The 18,526-nt window shown below is 36.0% G+C and overlaps 3 protein-coding genes across 4 annotated transcripts; 1 reads left to right on the forward strand and 2 right to left on the reverse strand.

Moving 5' to 3' along the window:
• Positions 1-689: 689 nt before the first annotated feature.
• On the reverse strand, positions 690-1,175 carry LOC135680151 (uncharacterized). The gene has a single exon (XM_065194138.1). It carries the CDS (start codon positions 1,173-1,175, stop codon positions 690-692), a length of 486 nt encoding a protein of 161 aa, XP_065050210.1.
• Positions 1,176-1,793: 618 nt separating this feature from the next.
• On the reverse strand, positions 1,794-6,469 carry LOC135678742 (2-oxoadipate dioxygenase/decarboxylase, chloroplastic/amyloplastic-like). Its single transcript, XM_065191871.1, has 7 exons — positions 6,093-6,469; positions 5,245-5,394; positions 4,936-5,151; positions 4,187-4,308; positions 3,798-3,961; positions 2,832-2,986; positions 1,794-2,137 (listed from the first exon to the last, which is right to left on the reverse strand). The coding sequence occupies exons 1-7, from the start codon at positions 6,357-6,359 to the stop codon at positions 2,039-2,041; spliced, it is 1,173 nt and encodes a 390-aa protein (XP_065047943.1). The 5' UTR covers positions 6,360-6,469; the 3' UTR covers positions 1,794-2,038.
• An 8,502-nt stretch (positions 6,470-14,971) lies between these two features.
• On the forward strand, positions 14,972-17,841 carry LOC103991576 (plant cysteine oxidase 2). Of its 2 annotated transcripts, none has more exons than XM_065191872.1 (6): positions 14,972-15,308; positions 15,389-15,636; positions 16,259-16,377; positions 16,472-16,631; positions 16,778-16,999; positions 17,505-17,841. In XM_065191872.1, exons 2-6 carry the CDS (start codon positions 15,402-15,404, stop codon positions 17,621-17,623), a joined length of 855 nt encoding a protein of 284 aa, XP_065047944.1. In that variant the 5' UTR covers positions 14,972-15,308; positions 15,389-15,401; the 3' UTR covers positions 17,624-17,841. The 2 variants fall into 2 exon arrangements, with proteins under 2 accessions (XP_065047944.1, XP_018684402.2); XM_018828857.2 differs by having other exon boundaries at positions 14,973-15,308; positions 16,775-16,999.
• The last annotated feature ends 685 nt before the right edge of the window (positions 17,842-18,526 follow it).

Raw genomic sequence — 18,526 nt, forward strand, 5'->3', positions numbered from 1 at the left:
TATCACTTAAATGAAAGCAAAAAGAAAATTTTGTATCACTTAAAAGCAGCGAATACAGTCAGTGCTAGAAGAATAAGCACTCAAAAAGGAAGCAAAAGGATTCAGTCAGTGGCCTCTCCACAAAAAGAAACTTTGTTGGCAAAATCAGCCAACCAATCTACACAACGGTTACCTTCCCTGAATATATGACAGAGTTTAACACCCTCGAAGGAACCTATCAAGACTATTTTATTTCTAACAATGGTAAGCAGTCTCCAAGGAGGATCTGTTGGACTTGAAGCAGCTTCACCACCTCAGATGAGTCAGTTTTGATCCCCGAGAGCTTCATGTTCTCCTCCCTAGATAAACCTAATGTATATATCTTAGACCATAATGTACAACAGGACCACAGCGTCTAACCCTAATTTCCTCGAAAGGTCACTTAGATGTTAAAAAGATAATCTCAAAGAGCTTAAAAGCCAAAATCTCTAAAGAACTTTATATCATTTAGCAGGAAATATGGCAGCAACAATTATATAATCATCAAAGAAATTGATGTTTTGAGATATTAAATCGTAAGCTTTCGATGCAATAATAGATAGCAATCAAACCGATCGGTTACTCATTTACCCTCTGACGATTACTAAACGGCACCGGCCACGTGATCTGAAAACGCAAAGGGGGGCAGCGAGGCGTACCACAGATCGAGATCACTGAGTATCCGCCGACGGCTTCCGGAAGAAATCATCGATGCGGCGGGCGCCGGGAGGGAGGGGCTTCTCATCGGCGGATCTGGCTTTTAAGGTAGGTGACACTGCTTTCGGGGGCGGAGGAGGCTTGGGAAGGCAATCGAGGAGGAAGGCGGCGGTGGGCCGGTGGGCGCGGGCGGCGGAGCGGATGTGGTCGAGCTTGATGATCCGCCGCTTCTTCTGTAGGACCGCGTGGCGTGCGCCAGCAGAAAGGGATGCGAGGAAGAGTTGGGCAGAAAGAGAGATGAGGAGGAGAGCCTCCGAGTTCACCTTGTTGATCTCTCGATCTAACTTCATTATCTTCTTCACCCTCCCCATCGGGAAAGACGGGCTTAGCGTTCCAGCCTCCTCCTCTTCCTCTTCTTCTTCTTCTTCTTCTACTTCTGCTTCTTGTCCTCCTCCTCCCGCTCCTCGTTGTTGCTCTCGATCGTCTTGCGCATCTTCCATTGCTAGGGTTTCGAGGTGAAGTTTGAGAGAGTTGTCATGAATTGGGGATGATCGGGAAAAGATTTGGTGGATTTATAAGGAAATTTTCCCGCCAAAAATAGTGACAAAGGCGGCGAGGCTTGTATTCTGATTAAGGGCTCATAATACCTTGTTTGTTATTATCTAAGTTCAAAAATGATTAGATGGTGTTTAGATTGTTTTTCTTTTATTATCATAGATGAATGCATAGAAAAGAATGAGATGCCTTGGTCACATCACCGCATTAGATATCTTTTGTCTTGATCAAACAACAAATCATTAGTAAAGAGAATTCTTTGATCCTATCAAGTGCTTCATGTGTTTCGGATGGATGCATCACATCCATCATAACAAAACAAACACTTTAGTTACATTGGAGATTTCGGAAACTTTTGTTTCGGGAGATATGCCGCTTATATAGAAAATATTTTAATGAGTTTGATATTTTAAATACTTTTTTTTTAATCTTGAACAAATAGATCGCATGTCGAATAGACACGAATGCATCTTGCTTTAGGATGTGTCAAATATTTTAAATATTTTTTTTTCTTGGCTGATGCATCACATTCAGTCCAGCCGTACTCAAAACTCGGATAAAGATGATTTCTAATTAGGCGAGAGGCAGTTCATCCCCTCTGTTTATAAATTGATTTCATCGAACATTACGATAAGTATTATGGTAACAGCAATAACAGTTCACATCTGACATATGTTAGATATATACAAATTACAATATCCTTATTTATCAGATCTGTAAATTAACTGGATCTGTATAGATACAGAGGATGGTGACTGGATAGTCCATACTCATGGCATTGCTTTCATTAGATATCCAGATTCATCTGTCAAGCAGCTTTCCTTGTTACTTGATCCCTTGATGTGCTTTCAAAGATCTTATCAGCATTGCCTACTTCAAAACCATCACGCCTATGGAACTCTTGAGCCTACAGGCACATAGAGACACAACCATGAGTGAAAGAGAATATATACATGTATTGCAAGGGAACCATTTAATGTTCAGATAAACAGATTATATATTTAATATGGAACTGTAATAATGTCAACAATATAATATCATGAACACACAAGAGGGTCCAAAGGTTCTATGTATCACAGGTCAGTGGTTACCAATTGCATACCTTCGATGGGCAAGCTATACAGTTACTAGGTTTCTGGTGAACTGCGACTACTCGGGAAGTTTTGTATTACCAAACCTTATTTACGAGCATGTAGCAGACTTTGACCAAAACGTTAGTGCACCTAGAGGATGTTGCATGATAATAATGAACTGACTGATATCTGAGCTAGATGAAGAGAAAAAATCACACAACATCCAAGGGTGCTGGCGAGGGTGTCAATAAAGGTCTTCCACAGTTTCACATGTGACAATACAAGGGTAATGGAACTTCAAGTAAAAGGATGATCCAAACTAGTAAAGATCATTAGAAAGTCTATAAGATGTAATGATGACATTATCGGTAAGCTCTCTCAAATGATAGAATATCTCCTGTATGTGTTGTCTGCCTAATTGATGACATAATCTTTGTTACTTGAAGGCAAGTGTTCCTTTGAATTGAGACATCAGTATCTTTAATATTAAACTTAAATCGGGGAAAACAAAGACTAATAAATCCATACCTCTTCATCAGGTATGTTTTCGTACTCGGGAAGCAAAAGGCGTTCTGCAAACTCGATGTACGAACAAGCGACATACTCAGTTACACCATCAGCAAATTTGAAGGAAGTTGTATCAGCAACAGTTGAACTTTGTAGTAGAAGGCCATCGGGGCTCACTGTTCATGAAAGATAAAATAGAAGGAAAGCTGAAGAGCTTGGTTTTTCCAATAGTATAAATATAAACATATACGTAACTAAGATATCACCAGTATTGACAAATGAGTAATTAACTAATAGTAGGTTTGTTGTTTCTAGTTTAGAAAAGAAGGTATTATGAAGATCATCTTCATTTTGCGTGAAACAGATCTATAAGATATAAGTCGACCAGTCCATCGAGTAATCATCGATGGAATCATGGAAGACTTCTTTCAGAATGCACATAATCTAACCAAGTAAAAGAAACCTCTTATCAACAAGTTATTAGTGAAGACAACCAATTCAGCTCTTGTTTTCCAGTGGAATGATTTCTAGTTGGTCAGTGGAAAAAGGCTCATGCGAAGAAAAGAGTGGCCAAATGGAGCCAATTCCTTCTGGCAAGTGGAAAAGAAGCATATTTCTTTGGATTAATGCATGGACTGACAGTATGCACTTGACAAATGAGAGATCTAGCTAAAGCTTCCAACCAGAAGTATTTGTCGGATATGTTGGCTATTTATACAGTATGTATATTACAGTCATGATATATAAAGAACTTCTTCAGAATCATAATATACATTACTTGATAAATAATTCTTAAATGCACATATTTATTTGAATGCCATGTTAGTTTCTTTTATACAATGCTGACTGGTTCTTTAAAAGTTACACAAGAAAACAAAATATTTTTGATATTTCATCAATTAAAAACATTGGCCAAGTCAAGCTGCCTAAAGGTCTAGTTGTACTATTTGAATCTTCAATTCAAGGAACGTAAAGCTGGTAGCAAACCTTTCAAGATCCCTCCTTCAGAGTTCAACTTAAATCCATTAGCATGAATAAATTGGTTAAAGCTGTCGATTTTTCTGATATGGGACTTCAGCCGGTGAGTAGAAATAGTGACATGGTTCAACGCATAACCATTAACAAGTGTCCATGCAGCGTATTCACTCTCTCTGAAAATGAATCAACAAATGAAACAAATAAGAAAACCAACTTATTTTCATTACATGCTCCACAAGTTTCAGTTAATAATTAAGATTAATAGAATCAACTTGAGAGAACATGTTCCCACCAGCACCTAATGAATGGTAAGAATTATATTATACACCCTCTCATCACACCAAAAATGAACAACACTCTGCTTCTGAAATAATAGGAAGTTCAACTTGTCGAAATACCTAGATAGTAATTGATAATCAGAATACAAAGGCTTCTCCCAAGTCAGACATCCCATGGTACTTGCAAGAGCAGCATGTTCATATCCACTATCAGATGTTTTGATGTATTTTCTTATTACTTCCTGCATATAAGAAACACTTTATGTGATCAACATCAATTTTAACTAAGTGTTTAATTTACAAAAGCTAGCTAAACTAAAATTGAAAAACCAAACCAGAAGGAAAACATATTAGTTAACCAACAAATCAGATTGCTGATAACATAGGAAGACAATAATGCATAAAATCTGCATGCATTATTTTTCTGGCACACCATTTGGAAACACTAATGATCAACATGTAACCTAGAAAGTCAGGAAAATATGGGCTAAGTTTCATCAATACCATATTAAATACTAGTTCCAAGATCATAAAAGTCATCAATGTTGTCAAAGGCACACTAGGCTTTTGGAGGTCCTAGTCTTGTGCTGTGTTCCATCAGCTTTAACAAGGTGCACCTAAGGTGTACATCCTGTGCACCTCATAAAAAATGTGAGGCCCATAAAAGGAAAGTCTTGCAATACTCAATTTCTTTCACACACATAAGATCATTATATGGTTTGCTTTATTGTTTAGCATATTGGAATTTCACAATCATTGGGAATAGGATAATTATGATTCTTCCAACAAAAAGAAATAAGTACATGAAAGCAGCACCCCATTATAATGTAAATTGTCAAACATCCGAAAAGAGATTATAGAGACTCAACCTGACTTTCATAACTCAGCTGATCCACAAGAAGTTCTGATATAAATATCCTTGGCAAAGCCCCATCAACGCCAGTCCCATTTTCACTGTATCCAGTACTGGGAGGGGCAAACCACAATGCTCTCAACTTCTTTGCAGGAAATCTCAATTCTTCACGTGGCTTATAACCAAAATATAAGAATATTTTGGCCATGGAATCAATGCCATGCCCATCTACCTTCAAAGACAGAAAAAGTTCATGGTAGGTTAACCTAAGGGCAATAATACATTGGTTCAATTCAGGAAAATAAGTACAAAGGTATGAATTTACCCCAAAAGTTCGGAAAGCAAAATGATCATAGCAGATATGTTCTCCATCATCCTTCCTAACAAGTTCCAGAATGGCCTTAGCAGTTGGATTTCTGCTCAAGTAGACCTTCTCCATGCCAGAGATCATTGCTCTAAGGAATAATTCATTACCCTGTAGCAAAGACAAGATCAGACTCTTCGAGTTTATTAATTTCAACGAAACAAAAAGGGATGAAGTTTGCAGATTTATCATTAGAATGAGCTAATTAAAAAATGAAGCCGGTAGCCCTTGTAAGTTGTGTCCTAGCCTCAAGAAAATTTCAGCTTAATAATGCATGAATATCAAACAGGACAAACATAAAAAGCAGATATTAGCTAAGAGCGCTGATGGACAAGCATGAAATTTGACGTGGTTTATGATCGGTGACCACAGGAAAGTTAGACCTTTCTGCAGTTCAAGTCTCGGGAAGACACAGAAAACTAGAAAAGCATGCAGTCACCTTCAATTAACATCCAGCAGAAGTATAAAAATTTCACAATCCCTCACGGGGAAACAAACAAAGTCCCGTTCCATAACTCCTCCGCTTCGACGATGTGGAATCGATTAACAAACTGGAAAATCTATCTAGATACCAACCTAACGATAGAATATGTTCTTGAATTACGGACACTTGAAGAGTCATCGTCTCAAGGCACAAACGCAAAGCCCAAATCAAGAAGAAAAATAAGAGGGGAAAAAAAAGTACTTGTGCGATTGAGCCGTCATAAGAACCCTTATCATCAAAGACGACAAAGATTGGTCCTCAAGATCTTGTCTCCACAGCCCGGAATTAAGCTGAAAATACATAGATGGGCAAAGCAGGGGTTTACCTTCAAAGGGGCTTCCACAACAGAACTGGCGTCGGATTGCAGGGCCATACAAAGGTTCCGGTTGCCGTAAGAGATGAAGCGGGAGGGTAGGGTTCCCTGTTGGAAGGGATGGAGGCGCCTCAAGCACGCGCGCGAGAGGGAGGGGATAGACGAGAACGAAACCCGAGATCGTCGTGTGGCTGAAGAAGAAGAAGAAGAAGGCGATCGAAACAAGAAAGAAGAGGAGTGCAGGAAGGTCGGAACTCCTCTCACGGCAAAAGCTTCCATCGCCGGACTGTTGGCTTCGAGGAGACGTCTCCATTGGTTCTCCCAATGAATCCTACACCGGCCACGTCAGAGCCATCGCTTTGAAACGGAACAGTCTCTTCCGTCTCCGCGCTGGTGATTTTTAACTGTCGTAGCGGATTCGTTATAACGACATCAAAGGCCTGATATGTGGCAGTTTATTTCTTAGGCTAATTAACAAAAGATGACGAGACAGTTAAATACCATTAAAAAACTTATTCTTATATTTTTTAAAAAATTATATTAAGATTTTTATACTTATTAAAGTAAAAATATTTAATCTCATTTCTTTCCGGATAGTCGACTTTGCTGATGAAAATACTGTATAGTCGATTCTATTGATAAAAATACTGAATATATTATCACGTACAAAAAGTGGTATAAAACAAAATTTAAAAAATAATTTTATAATATTATTATCACCATTCAAAGGAAAAAAAAAATCAGAAGAAAAAAAAGGGACATGTCGGAGAAGAATAGAAGGGTCGACTATCGGAGGATGTTAATAGCTAAGCTCAAGCTTAGATCGAAACAAAATTTTTGAGATTTAATTGAATCTTTCTCCTATCGGGAGATCGTTCGGAAGGATACGAGAAGAAAATTGATTTCACAAGAGTTATAAAAGGAGAAATTAATATTGATGAAAATAACACTATAAAATTATTTTTTTAATATTATTTTAATGTTATATTTCACATATGCGGTATTTTCGTCAGCAAATCAATTACGTGAGAAGAAACAACATTAAATATTTTGTTTTCGTAAATATAGAAACTCAATATAACTCTATAGCTAACTATGGAAATAATAGAAATAATATGTGATTAGTTCAAATTAAATCAACTTGATCTCGTACGATAAGTGGCAGTTTATATTGTTCTAAATTTTGTAAGCCAAGCAAATAAATCATCTATCGCTTGTCTTCTTAATTTCTTCTTTCGTTATATCAAAGTAGAACGTTTCATAAATTTTCAAGATATGTTGTTCTTATTTTAGGTCCGATATCATTTCCTTTTGATGTTTCCATGGCGATCTAAGATCCACTGAGACTTTGATGTGTGGGTTCATAATAACAGTTCATCTTTAGTTACACTCTCTCCAGGCATTCACCTTGGTCACGAGGCGTTCTTTTGGATCGCCAAGGTTGAGGAAGGAGATGCCTGAGGTGGACCTTGGTCAGCATGGCCCAAACTTATAACTCTGAGGTCCATGAGAGTTGTAGTCATCTTGCATGCTCTGATGTCTCATGGACAGTGAAGATACGGTATTCTTTTTAGGTTGGGTCATATCCACTTATTACCCCTCCTTTTAAGTAGATTGACCTATCTCACCATTTAATGGTTCTGCAATTCCACTCTAAGCAGATTAGAAGCTCATTTTTTGTCCGCCTATCTCGTTCTAGTGAAGGAGTACGATCGCCACCACCGATTGATGGAAGGATGTGCAATCCACAATGAACAGAAATCTCTATGGAATTACCATAAAAGCAAGTAGCTCTACCTGAAACTCCGCAGTAGAGAAGTGGGCACTCTCTCGGTGGTACTTGCAATTTACAATAGATGGCACAGATTGAAGCGCAACTTTGGGCGACAAGCTCTCATGTGATTTCGTAGAAGAAAGCTTCTGGAATCATATGACGGTAATATTACTGGATTCAAGGATCATGCTAGATGCTCATATCGAATCTGGTGCTGGGAGCAAGCTTTAGAGGCAGATTACTTTCTTCTTTTTCCCGCAATCACTATTGCTTCAGGTTTCTTTATTTTTCATCATAGAAGTTACATATTGATGTACTTCTTATTCGGTAATCATGCATGCAGACGAAATAGTGATCATCAGGAAGATAAGTCCTGCACGAGGTGGGGACATTTATCCTTGGAATGATCGAGATAAGGGAGGAAGATTAGTACCATCAGGAAGATTACCTGATGAAATAGTGATCATCAGGTAATCATGCATGCAGACGAAATAGTGATCATCAGGAAGATTAGTACCATCTTGAAAAGCATGAAGCTGCAGCCAAAATAAAAGGAAAAGAAGTATTAGAACGTGCTCTGATCGCACAGTCAATATTGGTTTTGTGAAGATTATTACGTGACAATTGCAACTCTCTTTCTAAAATACTTTTCCATTATCACATGTGAGAGGCTGTTTCTTTGTTGTTCATCAACGTTTTCAGGCAATAAATAGGCACTTTCGCCTTCTTTTTCTCTTGCAATGGGGAGATTGGATCCATTGACGGGATCCTGGTGTTCCTATGGGCATGCAAGAGTTGAATCCACACGACTTAGCATACGGGGTATATTACTGGTTCGTAGTCAAACCAAATATATGTATAAGTACAACGTTGCAGACTGATGCTATTAAAGTCTTTCCCTCTGTTCGTTTAGCACTTACGTAAGAATATTAGGTGAGAGGCAAACGTTGTTGGATAGGGTTTAAGATCTCCAATGGCCAGCTTTCCAGAGATGAAACGAAGTATGTGGGGTAGTGCACACTAGTGATGCTGCATCTATCACTAAAATACAGTTTAGCATATATAATTGGTGATTGCCAAGGTATCCACCTTTTGAGCTTGCCTCTAATCTGGGATTAAGATATGCCCGAAGCTAGTTTGGCCACCCACCGTTTTTAGTGGCCACCCATAGTTATGCACCTATTAGTAGTATTGTAACACTCGTTCTCTGGTGCAGCTATTTAAGTACTCAACATCACCGACACTAATTAAGTCCTCGTCTTCATTTTGCATGTGTGGTCACATGCAAGTGGGTCGCAACCAATAACCCTTTATGCAGTATAGATTGGAGGTTTCTGCCTTGCAATCTGATCTCTTTTAGATGGGATGATATATTTTTTTTGGACCAAGTCATGATTTCACTGGATATATAACATTCGAGTTTAGATCCAGAAAGCTCAGTATCTGGATTTCTTTATGTCCCTCGCCTATTGTTAACGAATCTACGTGCCTTTTGGATGGAAAAAAGGTCGATAGGTTTACGCTTGATAATGTCTTATCATGAGGGGAGGAAATCTGATGCTGGACCTATATATTTCTATTGCTACTGTTTTTAGGGCTGCATCTGTACACTATTCTTTCGGGGCTGATGGCACTTCAAAAGAAGAATGGAGATCGCATGTAAGTGTAATTTTTTTAAAATAATAATAATAAGGTATTATTATTCTAAGATTAAATCAAATAAAAGAAGAAGAAAGAAAAAAGAAATCAAGACTGAAGTAGAAAAAAAAAACAGAAAGTTATATTAAATTTCTCCAAAAGAAAAAAAATATTTATAGAATTTTAAACTATTTTTCTTGAGTTTTATATATCTCAACTGTTACACTTGCATAGATTTACATATGTAAATATTATTTATTTATAAGTATAGAATAACAATTTGATAAAGAGATTATTATCTCTAAACTCTATCTAATCAATTTATTTATAAGATAAAAGATAAAAAAAATCTAAAATATTTTAAATCTTAACACTCACTGAGTATATTTTAGAAATAAATATTAGCTTTTTTTCAAAGGTCTTTAAATGGTCTTTGGATGGTAAAGATATGTATGATATTATCTTAACTTTTGATTTTTATTAGTTTAATGACTCATTGAAGTATTTTTTTTCGAATAAAATAATTTTTAATTTTAATATGCTGGGTTCTTGCATGATAAATTAGATTTGTAGCCAATCTTAAGACACTTTGATTGTCTTGCTATAAAATAATTAATTTATTAATTTGATAAAAAAATTCTTTAATTAAATGTCTTAATAATATATATTCTTAGCAACAAGTGAGAATCCTTGCATTATACTCCGATTGTAGGAGAGATCGATTATTTTTTCTTACTACACTATGAGATACAGGTTAGAACCATATAAAAACACATAGCCATAAATGAATATGTGATTCTCGTTGTTACACCAAGATGTGGCTCCCTTGAATATTACATAAAATGACTTAAAAGACTAATTCAAAATGTAATATCTAATATTGTAATTGTTAAGAAAATTAGACTGTCAATAAAAGCATAAAAAAATGAGGGTGAAAAAGAGCATTGCCATTATTATAACTTGAAAAACCTTCTTACTTTTGTTAATTTCAAGTCTTATCTTATAATGATCTATACTTCTATTATCTAGCTTATGTTTTATTTTGTAGACCTATTTACAATTAATTAGATCTATATTTATAAGCTTTGGCATAAAATTTCAAGTTTCATTTTTATGAAGTGCTTTCGTTTTTCATCTATGGTATCCTCATACTTCTTAACACTTATGACCTTATCAAAATAAGTAAGCTCAAGATTCTTAATTCGTTCAGAAAAGAAATAGTAATATATACTTACATTATCGCTATCTCTATAGCGTATTAATTTGACAATTTTTTTTTGATATTAAAATTGATATTTCATGAACGTCATTATTCTCCTATCACTTTGCTCCCCCATTAGTGATGAAAAAATAATAAAAATAATTACATATTAGGAATAAGATGAGCCAAAATCAATAGAAGCACTAGATGACAAAAAATACTTAACAATAAGCTTTGACCCTATATCACTATTGTAAATGATATTTTCAAAAGAAACTATTTGTGGAGGATAATAAGAAGAAATTTCATTAAGTACAATATCTTGAGATGCCATAAATATATATGTTTATAGATCCATATATTTCTAATATTTTTTCCTTTCATCATAGCCAATAAAAATATATTTCTTTACCTTAGCATTAAGTTTGCTTATTTTTTAGTTTAGTATGCAAATATAATATAGAGAACCAAATACTCTGAAATATTTAATATTTGATTTCTCATGAGCTTATATGTAAACTTCAATTAATTGAGTAGAGAAGTTCGATTAATAACATAAGTTACAGATGCTACACTTTATTCCCATAAGACTTTAAATAAATTCTTTACAAGAAACCAACACTTCTAACCTTTCACGATATATTGAATCTTTCATTCTACCATATCATTTTATTGTGATATGTTTACATATATATATATATATATATATATATATATATATATATATATATATGAGTTTCAATTTGATATCGTGCTCTTTGCGAAAGAAGAAAATTTTATCAAAAGTGAACTCCCCATAATTATTGGTGTATAACCTTTTAATTTTCTTTCAAGAATGCTTTCAACTGTTAACTTGAACTTTTAAAATTTTAAAAAACTTCTAAATTTTTTTCCACAAAGTAGACGTAAGTAAACTTTGTAAAATCATCAATAAAATTAAACATATAATTAGAACCTAAATAAAATAGATTTTGACTAAGATCCATTAGATCATTATGAATAAGCTTGAAGAAAAATTTACATATTGAAAAAAATATTAAAAGATTGCTTATGTTTTTTGCCATATTAACAACTTTCACAAACTTTATTAAAGTAGTAAGATTGAGAAGACTATTGATTAGATATCGTAATACTTAATTTGAGAAAATTTATATGGTCAAGTATAGCATGCTCGATTGATGCACTATCATTTGTATTTATCATATCAACATAAGAGTTAGATATTGACAAAATATAAAATTCTTTCCCCATGATGCACATTGCACCATTGTTCAATGTAATAAAATTATTATCTTTATTTGAAATTATGATAGTGTCTTCCTTCTCCATTTAGTGAACAATATTACCTATCATGATAATTATATCATTACCTTCATATTGATGAAAATTGATGAATTTGATATCATCACCAAGGAGATTATTACTACATTTTGAATCAACTATCTAGTTATGTTTTAAGTTGATGGATGCCATGAACTTAATAATTTTAACCATTAAATATTTGTCCTAATTTTTATCATTAGCATTGGAACAATCTTCTTTATTTGTAATATTTCCTCATTAAATCTTAACATGATAAATTTTCTTGTTATAGCCTAATTTGCCACACCTGTAACACTTTATTTTCTTTTGATTTATACCATTATTCGAAAAAGAGTCTGGCTTGCTATGAGCATAATCTTTTTTTCTTTTATTTTTATCATTAATTTTTTTTCTTATTTGTAAAAAGGATATTTTCATCTCATCTTAAAGTAGAAATCTCCATCATTTAACGAATTAAGATTCTTGAGAAGTAAAAAGAATTTTTAATTTTACTAAGGATGATTGTTGAACTAATCCTTGAATAGATGTAACATAAGGAATAAGGAATCTATTATTTTTTAAGATCATGAATAATATAATATTTCATTAATGCATCATATATAGACTCATTTGGATATAAGAGTAATATCCCTAAACATAAATTTTTAATCCTTAAAAAATAATAAGAAATTAAGATATCATCTTAGATAGTATTTATTGAGCCATATTATTTTTGTTGAGCAATGCATCAAGACTGATCAAAACCTCGACTGAGTTACAACCAATAATATATTTAAAGAGATCATTGGAAATAAATCTTTTTAACACAAATTTAACTTTTACATTTAATGTCCTTAATATCTTTAATGTCTTCACGGTGTTTCCTCTAGAGCATTTGGTATTGATATTATATTACCACTAACCATGTCTCATAGATCTTCTATGAGATAGGATTCCAAATATTTTTTTCTGGTCTTATAGTTAAACTGATTAAAAAGTTTAACATCAAACCCACCAACTTGATTATTGTAACTCATAGTAAAAAATTATTATTTTCTTCATTAATAAGATTTTGAAATATAAATTATTACCCTTATGGCTCTGATATTGAAAGTGTAATCTTTTCTCAAATAGTAATAATAAGGTACTCCTAGCCTAATATAAAATCAAACAGATAAGAAACTAAGATAAAGTAAAAAAAATAAAACTATATTAAATTTTTCAAAAAAATACTTACATAATCTTAAACTACTTTTAGGCTTCAATCAACCAACAATCTTAATTAATATAGAAAAAATAATTTTAATTAATAGGCATTTATCTTTAAACTTTATGTAATCGATTTATTTAAAGATAAAAAATATTTTAAATCTTAATACTTCAATATTCCATGCAAGTCATGAACAGTTGCCATGCGGATCGGAGTAAGAAAACGTGCATTCCTGTGTAGCTATCATAGCTTCTTGAGTTTGTTTCGTCAAACAAAACATAAAGCGGCAACGTCACGTAAACAAACACCAATGTGATAAAGATTGGTGGCCGACAAGCGCCGCCTCGATCGGCCAAGCAAATTAAACAAGTAGCCATCATCTCCATTTGTTTCGTCAGCAGGTTAGAGAAGGGGACCCGTGAAACCTTGGGAGCTTCAGCTCTCAATATACATTACTGTAGCGAAGACTCCTCCTCCTACCGATATTGATACAGATGAGTGTAACCTCGAAGCATGATCCAGATGATCACAGGGAGAGATATAGGTAAGATGATGTCAACAAATAAAAGCTCACACAGGGATATCTTTCTAGATATATTGCCATGTATCTGATCCTCGGAAAACATTCAGATCCCCAAAAGGATCTCCTTTGTGATCAGAAATCCATGTCCTAGGGTCTCAGGGCATCTTCCAGCTTGTCGAGGTTAGCTATGACCTCCTTCCTGGTTGCAGTTCTATGCCAAGAGAACACTCATTTTTTGCTGTTAGTCAGAATTTTTGACGTTTATCCGCATCATTTTAGAAATGCTCAGAGAGGTGACTACAGGATAAGAGATTCCTGTGTTTGGAGTGATTTGTTCAATATCACTGTTCTTAATCTCCTATTATAAGGAAGCTCTCCCTGGTACGATTCCAGTCCTCGTCTACGATCTTTGTCCATATGTTTGGGGCCCGCAAGATGTTGGCATGTATCTACAAGTCTTTTTCTTGGCGGGAATTCCGAAAAAATCGAAGGATCAAAGAATAATGGTGCTACAGTAGTGCACCATTCTGAGTCCAAATTAGGTTAAAATTTGCACCTTACTAAAACAAATTAAGGATCCAAATTTACTTCAGTGATGAATTGTCCATTACCAGACTGTCCATTCATTACTTATTACTCTAATGATTCGAAATTAATGCACCTATAGCTCCAAATCAATCTCGAATATTTAAGAATATTTAGAAGAAAAAAATGATCAGTTCCGTGTAGTTCACATACTGCAGTTGATACTTTTGTTTTTGGTGTGTGCATAGACATCGCAATTAATACTTCAATGATAAACATAATGAATGATCATATCTGTTTGCACCAACATCCTATGACGGTTGTATAAGCGCTTCACTACTACTTTGTTGAGTCGTGTGGTTCTCATATGGTTGGCCTCGACCATGCTTACCATAACCCCAACTAAAAATACATATAAACGGGGAACAAATTCTTGAGGCATCATATGACCTTAAGCTTTAACCAGTCATATATTACTTAATTAAATACTCAAAGGTCCACATTGTTGATTTATTAGTAGACACCGCGGCCTTTGCAGCATGAGATAGATAGCTAAGGGAGGAAAACTGCAAGTAGGAGGTGACGAAGGGGCAAGACACGAATACCATTTCCAAAGGCTGTTTGAATGGAGCACACAGGAAACTAGATTTCCTCCCTTGCTTGGCCCGTGGTTTCCATTCCAAACAACCAACTCCAAATGACCCCTTCTCTCTCTCTCTCTCTCTCGTCACCCTCTCCCTTATTCCACATCCACATTCACGTTCACATCCCACAAGCGATCCCCTCTTCTTTAGGAGGAGAACCCATCCACAAAGAATCGAGATTGTGATATTGCACTCAGCAGCCAATTAGTCTTGTCATATAAATATCAAGCTGACTATGTTTCACACGATGGAAACAATCTCTTCCTGCCTCTCCAACCTCTTGCTTTCCTCTCTCTGGCGATAGAATTAGCACCGCTCCCCTGCACCAGTATCCGAGTTCATTCGTCTCTTCGACATTCTTTTGGCATCGACGACTCCGAAGACCTCATCGTTTTCTCCACTATTGGTGAGGTAAGCTCTACGGGGTATGTGTGGTTTCTGATTTCATGTGGTGAAGGTGTTTGTGGACTGGTCTTCTCCTTCTGTTACAGTGCTAATTGCTTGATGAAGGTTGGGGAAAAGTTGGCGGAGCAGACGGCGTCAGAGGTGTCGGCCAGCAATTCAGCATCCGAGAAGAGGCAGCAGTCGTCGAAGAAGAGCGGAAGGAAGCGGAAGAAGCTTGGGCCGAGGCCGTCAGCCGTGCAGAGGCTGTTCGAGACGTGCAAGGAGGTCTTCGCCAATGGAGGGCCCGGGATAGTTCCCTCGCCGGAGGATGTCGATCGCCTTCGCTCCATTTTGGGTGTGTTGTTCGTCTACACTTATTGCTTGTTGCATTTATATGCGAGAGTACTATGTTTGCTACTTACATATATTGCTAGTTCTAGGCATTTAGGTTATGCTGTCGTATGATACCATTCGATTAAACATGTGGCAACAAATGCTTTCTTTGACAGGCGACCTGACGTTTCAGTGGTATTTTTTTCCTTCAAGCCTTACAATTTGATCATATTGCAATGCCTCTTTCTTATATAGTATTAAAGTGCAAGCTTCATGTGGGCTCATAATTCCGAACCTTGCTTGAAATGTTGAACACGTGATTTGGTTAGATTTGTATCATGTGAAATGTGTTTAACGCTATGCACCCAACTATCAAGAAGCAATCTGAACAGTGAGTTATAGTCCGCCACAGTCTGCCATATCAACGGAGATCAACAATCTTGTTAAGTTTTATTGAAGAAATAAAAAATATTTATTGAAGAAATGAAAATGCTTATATAATAGAGAGATTTTCGATGTATTTGTAAGGTTGCTGAGAGCATGTACAACACAACTGTTTATGTTTGTCTTAATTCTTTCCAACCAAATATGATATGTACTAGTAGAACTTCTTCTGACTGCTGCAATTATTTTCTTACTTACAGACAACGTGGATGCCTCAGATGTTGGTCTTACACCAAAAATGCCATATTTTCGACATGGTGCATCCGAAGGGAGGCCGCCGATTACATACTTACACATTTACAAGTGTGATAAATTCTCGGTATGCAGTATTATCTCGATGATATTACTTCGATATACGCGCATATCTATATATGCTTCGACTGTTTCCTTGTTTGCTTTATACACCCGTGCAGATTTGCATCTTCTGCTTGCCTCCCTCGGGTGTGATTCCATTGCACAACCACCCAGGCATGACGGTATTCAGCAAGCTTCTTTTTGGATCTTTACACGTCAAATCCTATGACTGGGTTAATCTACCTCAGGACTCCGCTGAGATTGTCGATCCCTTGCACTGTTAGTTCCAGCTTTCTGATAATGACTTAGTTTTGGTCTATCCCAATCTCCTTACTGCCTCTTCCACATCACCAGCTGTAGACTGGTTCTTCAACTTCACACGTACATCTTGGTGATTGGCCTTCTTGTGTTTGCGTTTTTAGCAGTTCAACCCCCAGGTTTGCGATTGGCAAAGGTAAAGACTGATGGCACCTACACTGCGCCTTGTAGGACCTCTGTGCTTTTTCCACAGGATGGAGGTAACCTGCACTGTTTCACTGCGAGAACATCTTGTGCGGTGCTGGATGTGCTGGGGCCGCCTTATTCCAATCCCGAAGAAGGAAGGGACTGCACCTACTACAACGATTCCCCATACGCTAGCTTTTGTGGTACGATTATTAATACATGCATGTCAACTGCGCAAACTTTCATTTGATCGATTTGGCACGTTCGTGTTTTGACGTCTGAGAGACACCCACCAAGAAAAAATTGCCTTGGTGGAATACTTTGGCACCATCTCTGCAACGATTCATATCTACAAACTCTTGGTCGAGTAGAGGGAACCGACCACTACTTTGAGACTCTGGTGGTGTGGTGATTACTATTATTATCTAGAAGAAACGTCCTTGATATGTTCGTTCTTGGATCAAGAAGAATTCATGTCCTCCTGTCCGGCAAACCCATTTGTCATTCTGGGATAGTACATGGAATGTCAACACCGGATATTATGAAAAGCTCTGGAGTCGATTGATAGGGTCCAACATTTGGTGCCACTGTCACCTACTCATTTGCTTTTATGAGATCTTATATTGTTCATCATGTCTGTGCAATTTCGAGCCTTGCTGTGCGTAATGCCCGTGAGTTTAGCATGATCACTAAAATGCTGTATTACAGGTGATGCAGAGTTACTAACCGATGATGGGGAGTATGCTTGGCTTGAAGAGAGAAAGAAACCTGATGAGTTCATCGTAGTTGGGGCAAATTATAGTGGTCCAAAAATTATGGACCAATGATTTAGTTTTGATGATGTTGCATTCTTGCTGTCGGAAAGAACGATGCTATAATGTGTAAACACAGAATCCAAACGCAGAGAGAAAGAGTTGGGAGGTGTGCTCAAAGAAAGAATTGTCGAGCACGTATCAAGTCCGCTATTGTACCAGTATAAAACATTCCATTTCCGTTTGTTTCAATGAATTTGATGTTGAGAAAACAGTAGAATTTTGATGCTGCTGCTCCATTAATTCTGCCTGTCATGGTGATTTTATTTTAGCGGCTATAGTTGAAGAAAAGAAGGTGAAGATGTTGGTGGATTTGGAAGTCATGCACACTTCGATTGCTGCTAACTCTATATGGTGGATTTGGAAGTCACATGATGATTTCATAGCGTTGCTTGCCCGATTGGTCTTGTTTTTCCTTGCGTTTGCTGGTATAGCAGTCAAATGAGAAAGACCTAGGTTGATTGTTCTTACGATCAACGGGGCAAGGATGGTATCAGCTTTTTGGTATATATATATATATATATATATATATATATATATATATATATATATATATATATATATATATATATATATAGTTGAGATTTGATTCATAGTTATCTATCTAGATAGTTATCATGATTTAGTTGTTACAGGATAATTTCAATAACCATCTCAATCATGATCTAGTCGTTAAAAGGTGGTTTCAATAACTACCTCATGATCTAGTAGTTATAGGGTGGATAGAAAGTCTATGTGTATTTGGTATTGTTTTTATCAATCCTCCTGTTTTTTTAATACCTCAATCGAAAGGCTTCTTTTACTTGTATCGTAGTATTCTGTTTTTTTTCTTGCTCCTCCATCCCCAACATTTGTGGTATCAGAGCCTAGTTTCAATCTGAACTGGGCATTATGGTTTCCAATGGCAATTCCATGTCT

Source organism: Musa acuminata, chromosome BXJ1-7 (genome assembly GCF_036884655.1).
Source record: "Musa acuminata AAA Group cultivar baxijiao chromosome BXJ1-7, Cavendish_Baxijiao_AAA, whole genome shotgun sequence".
In the NCBI taxonomy this organism is placed as follows: domain Eukaryota; kingdom Viridiplantae; phylum Streptophyta; class Magnoliopsida; order Zingiberales; family Musaceae; genus Musa; species Musa acuminata.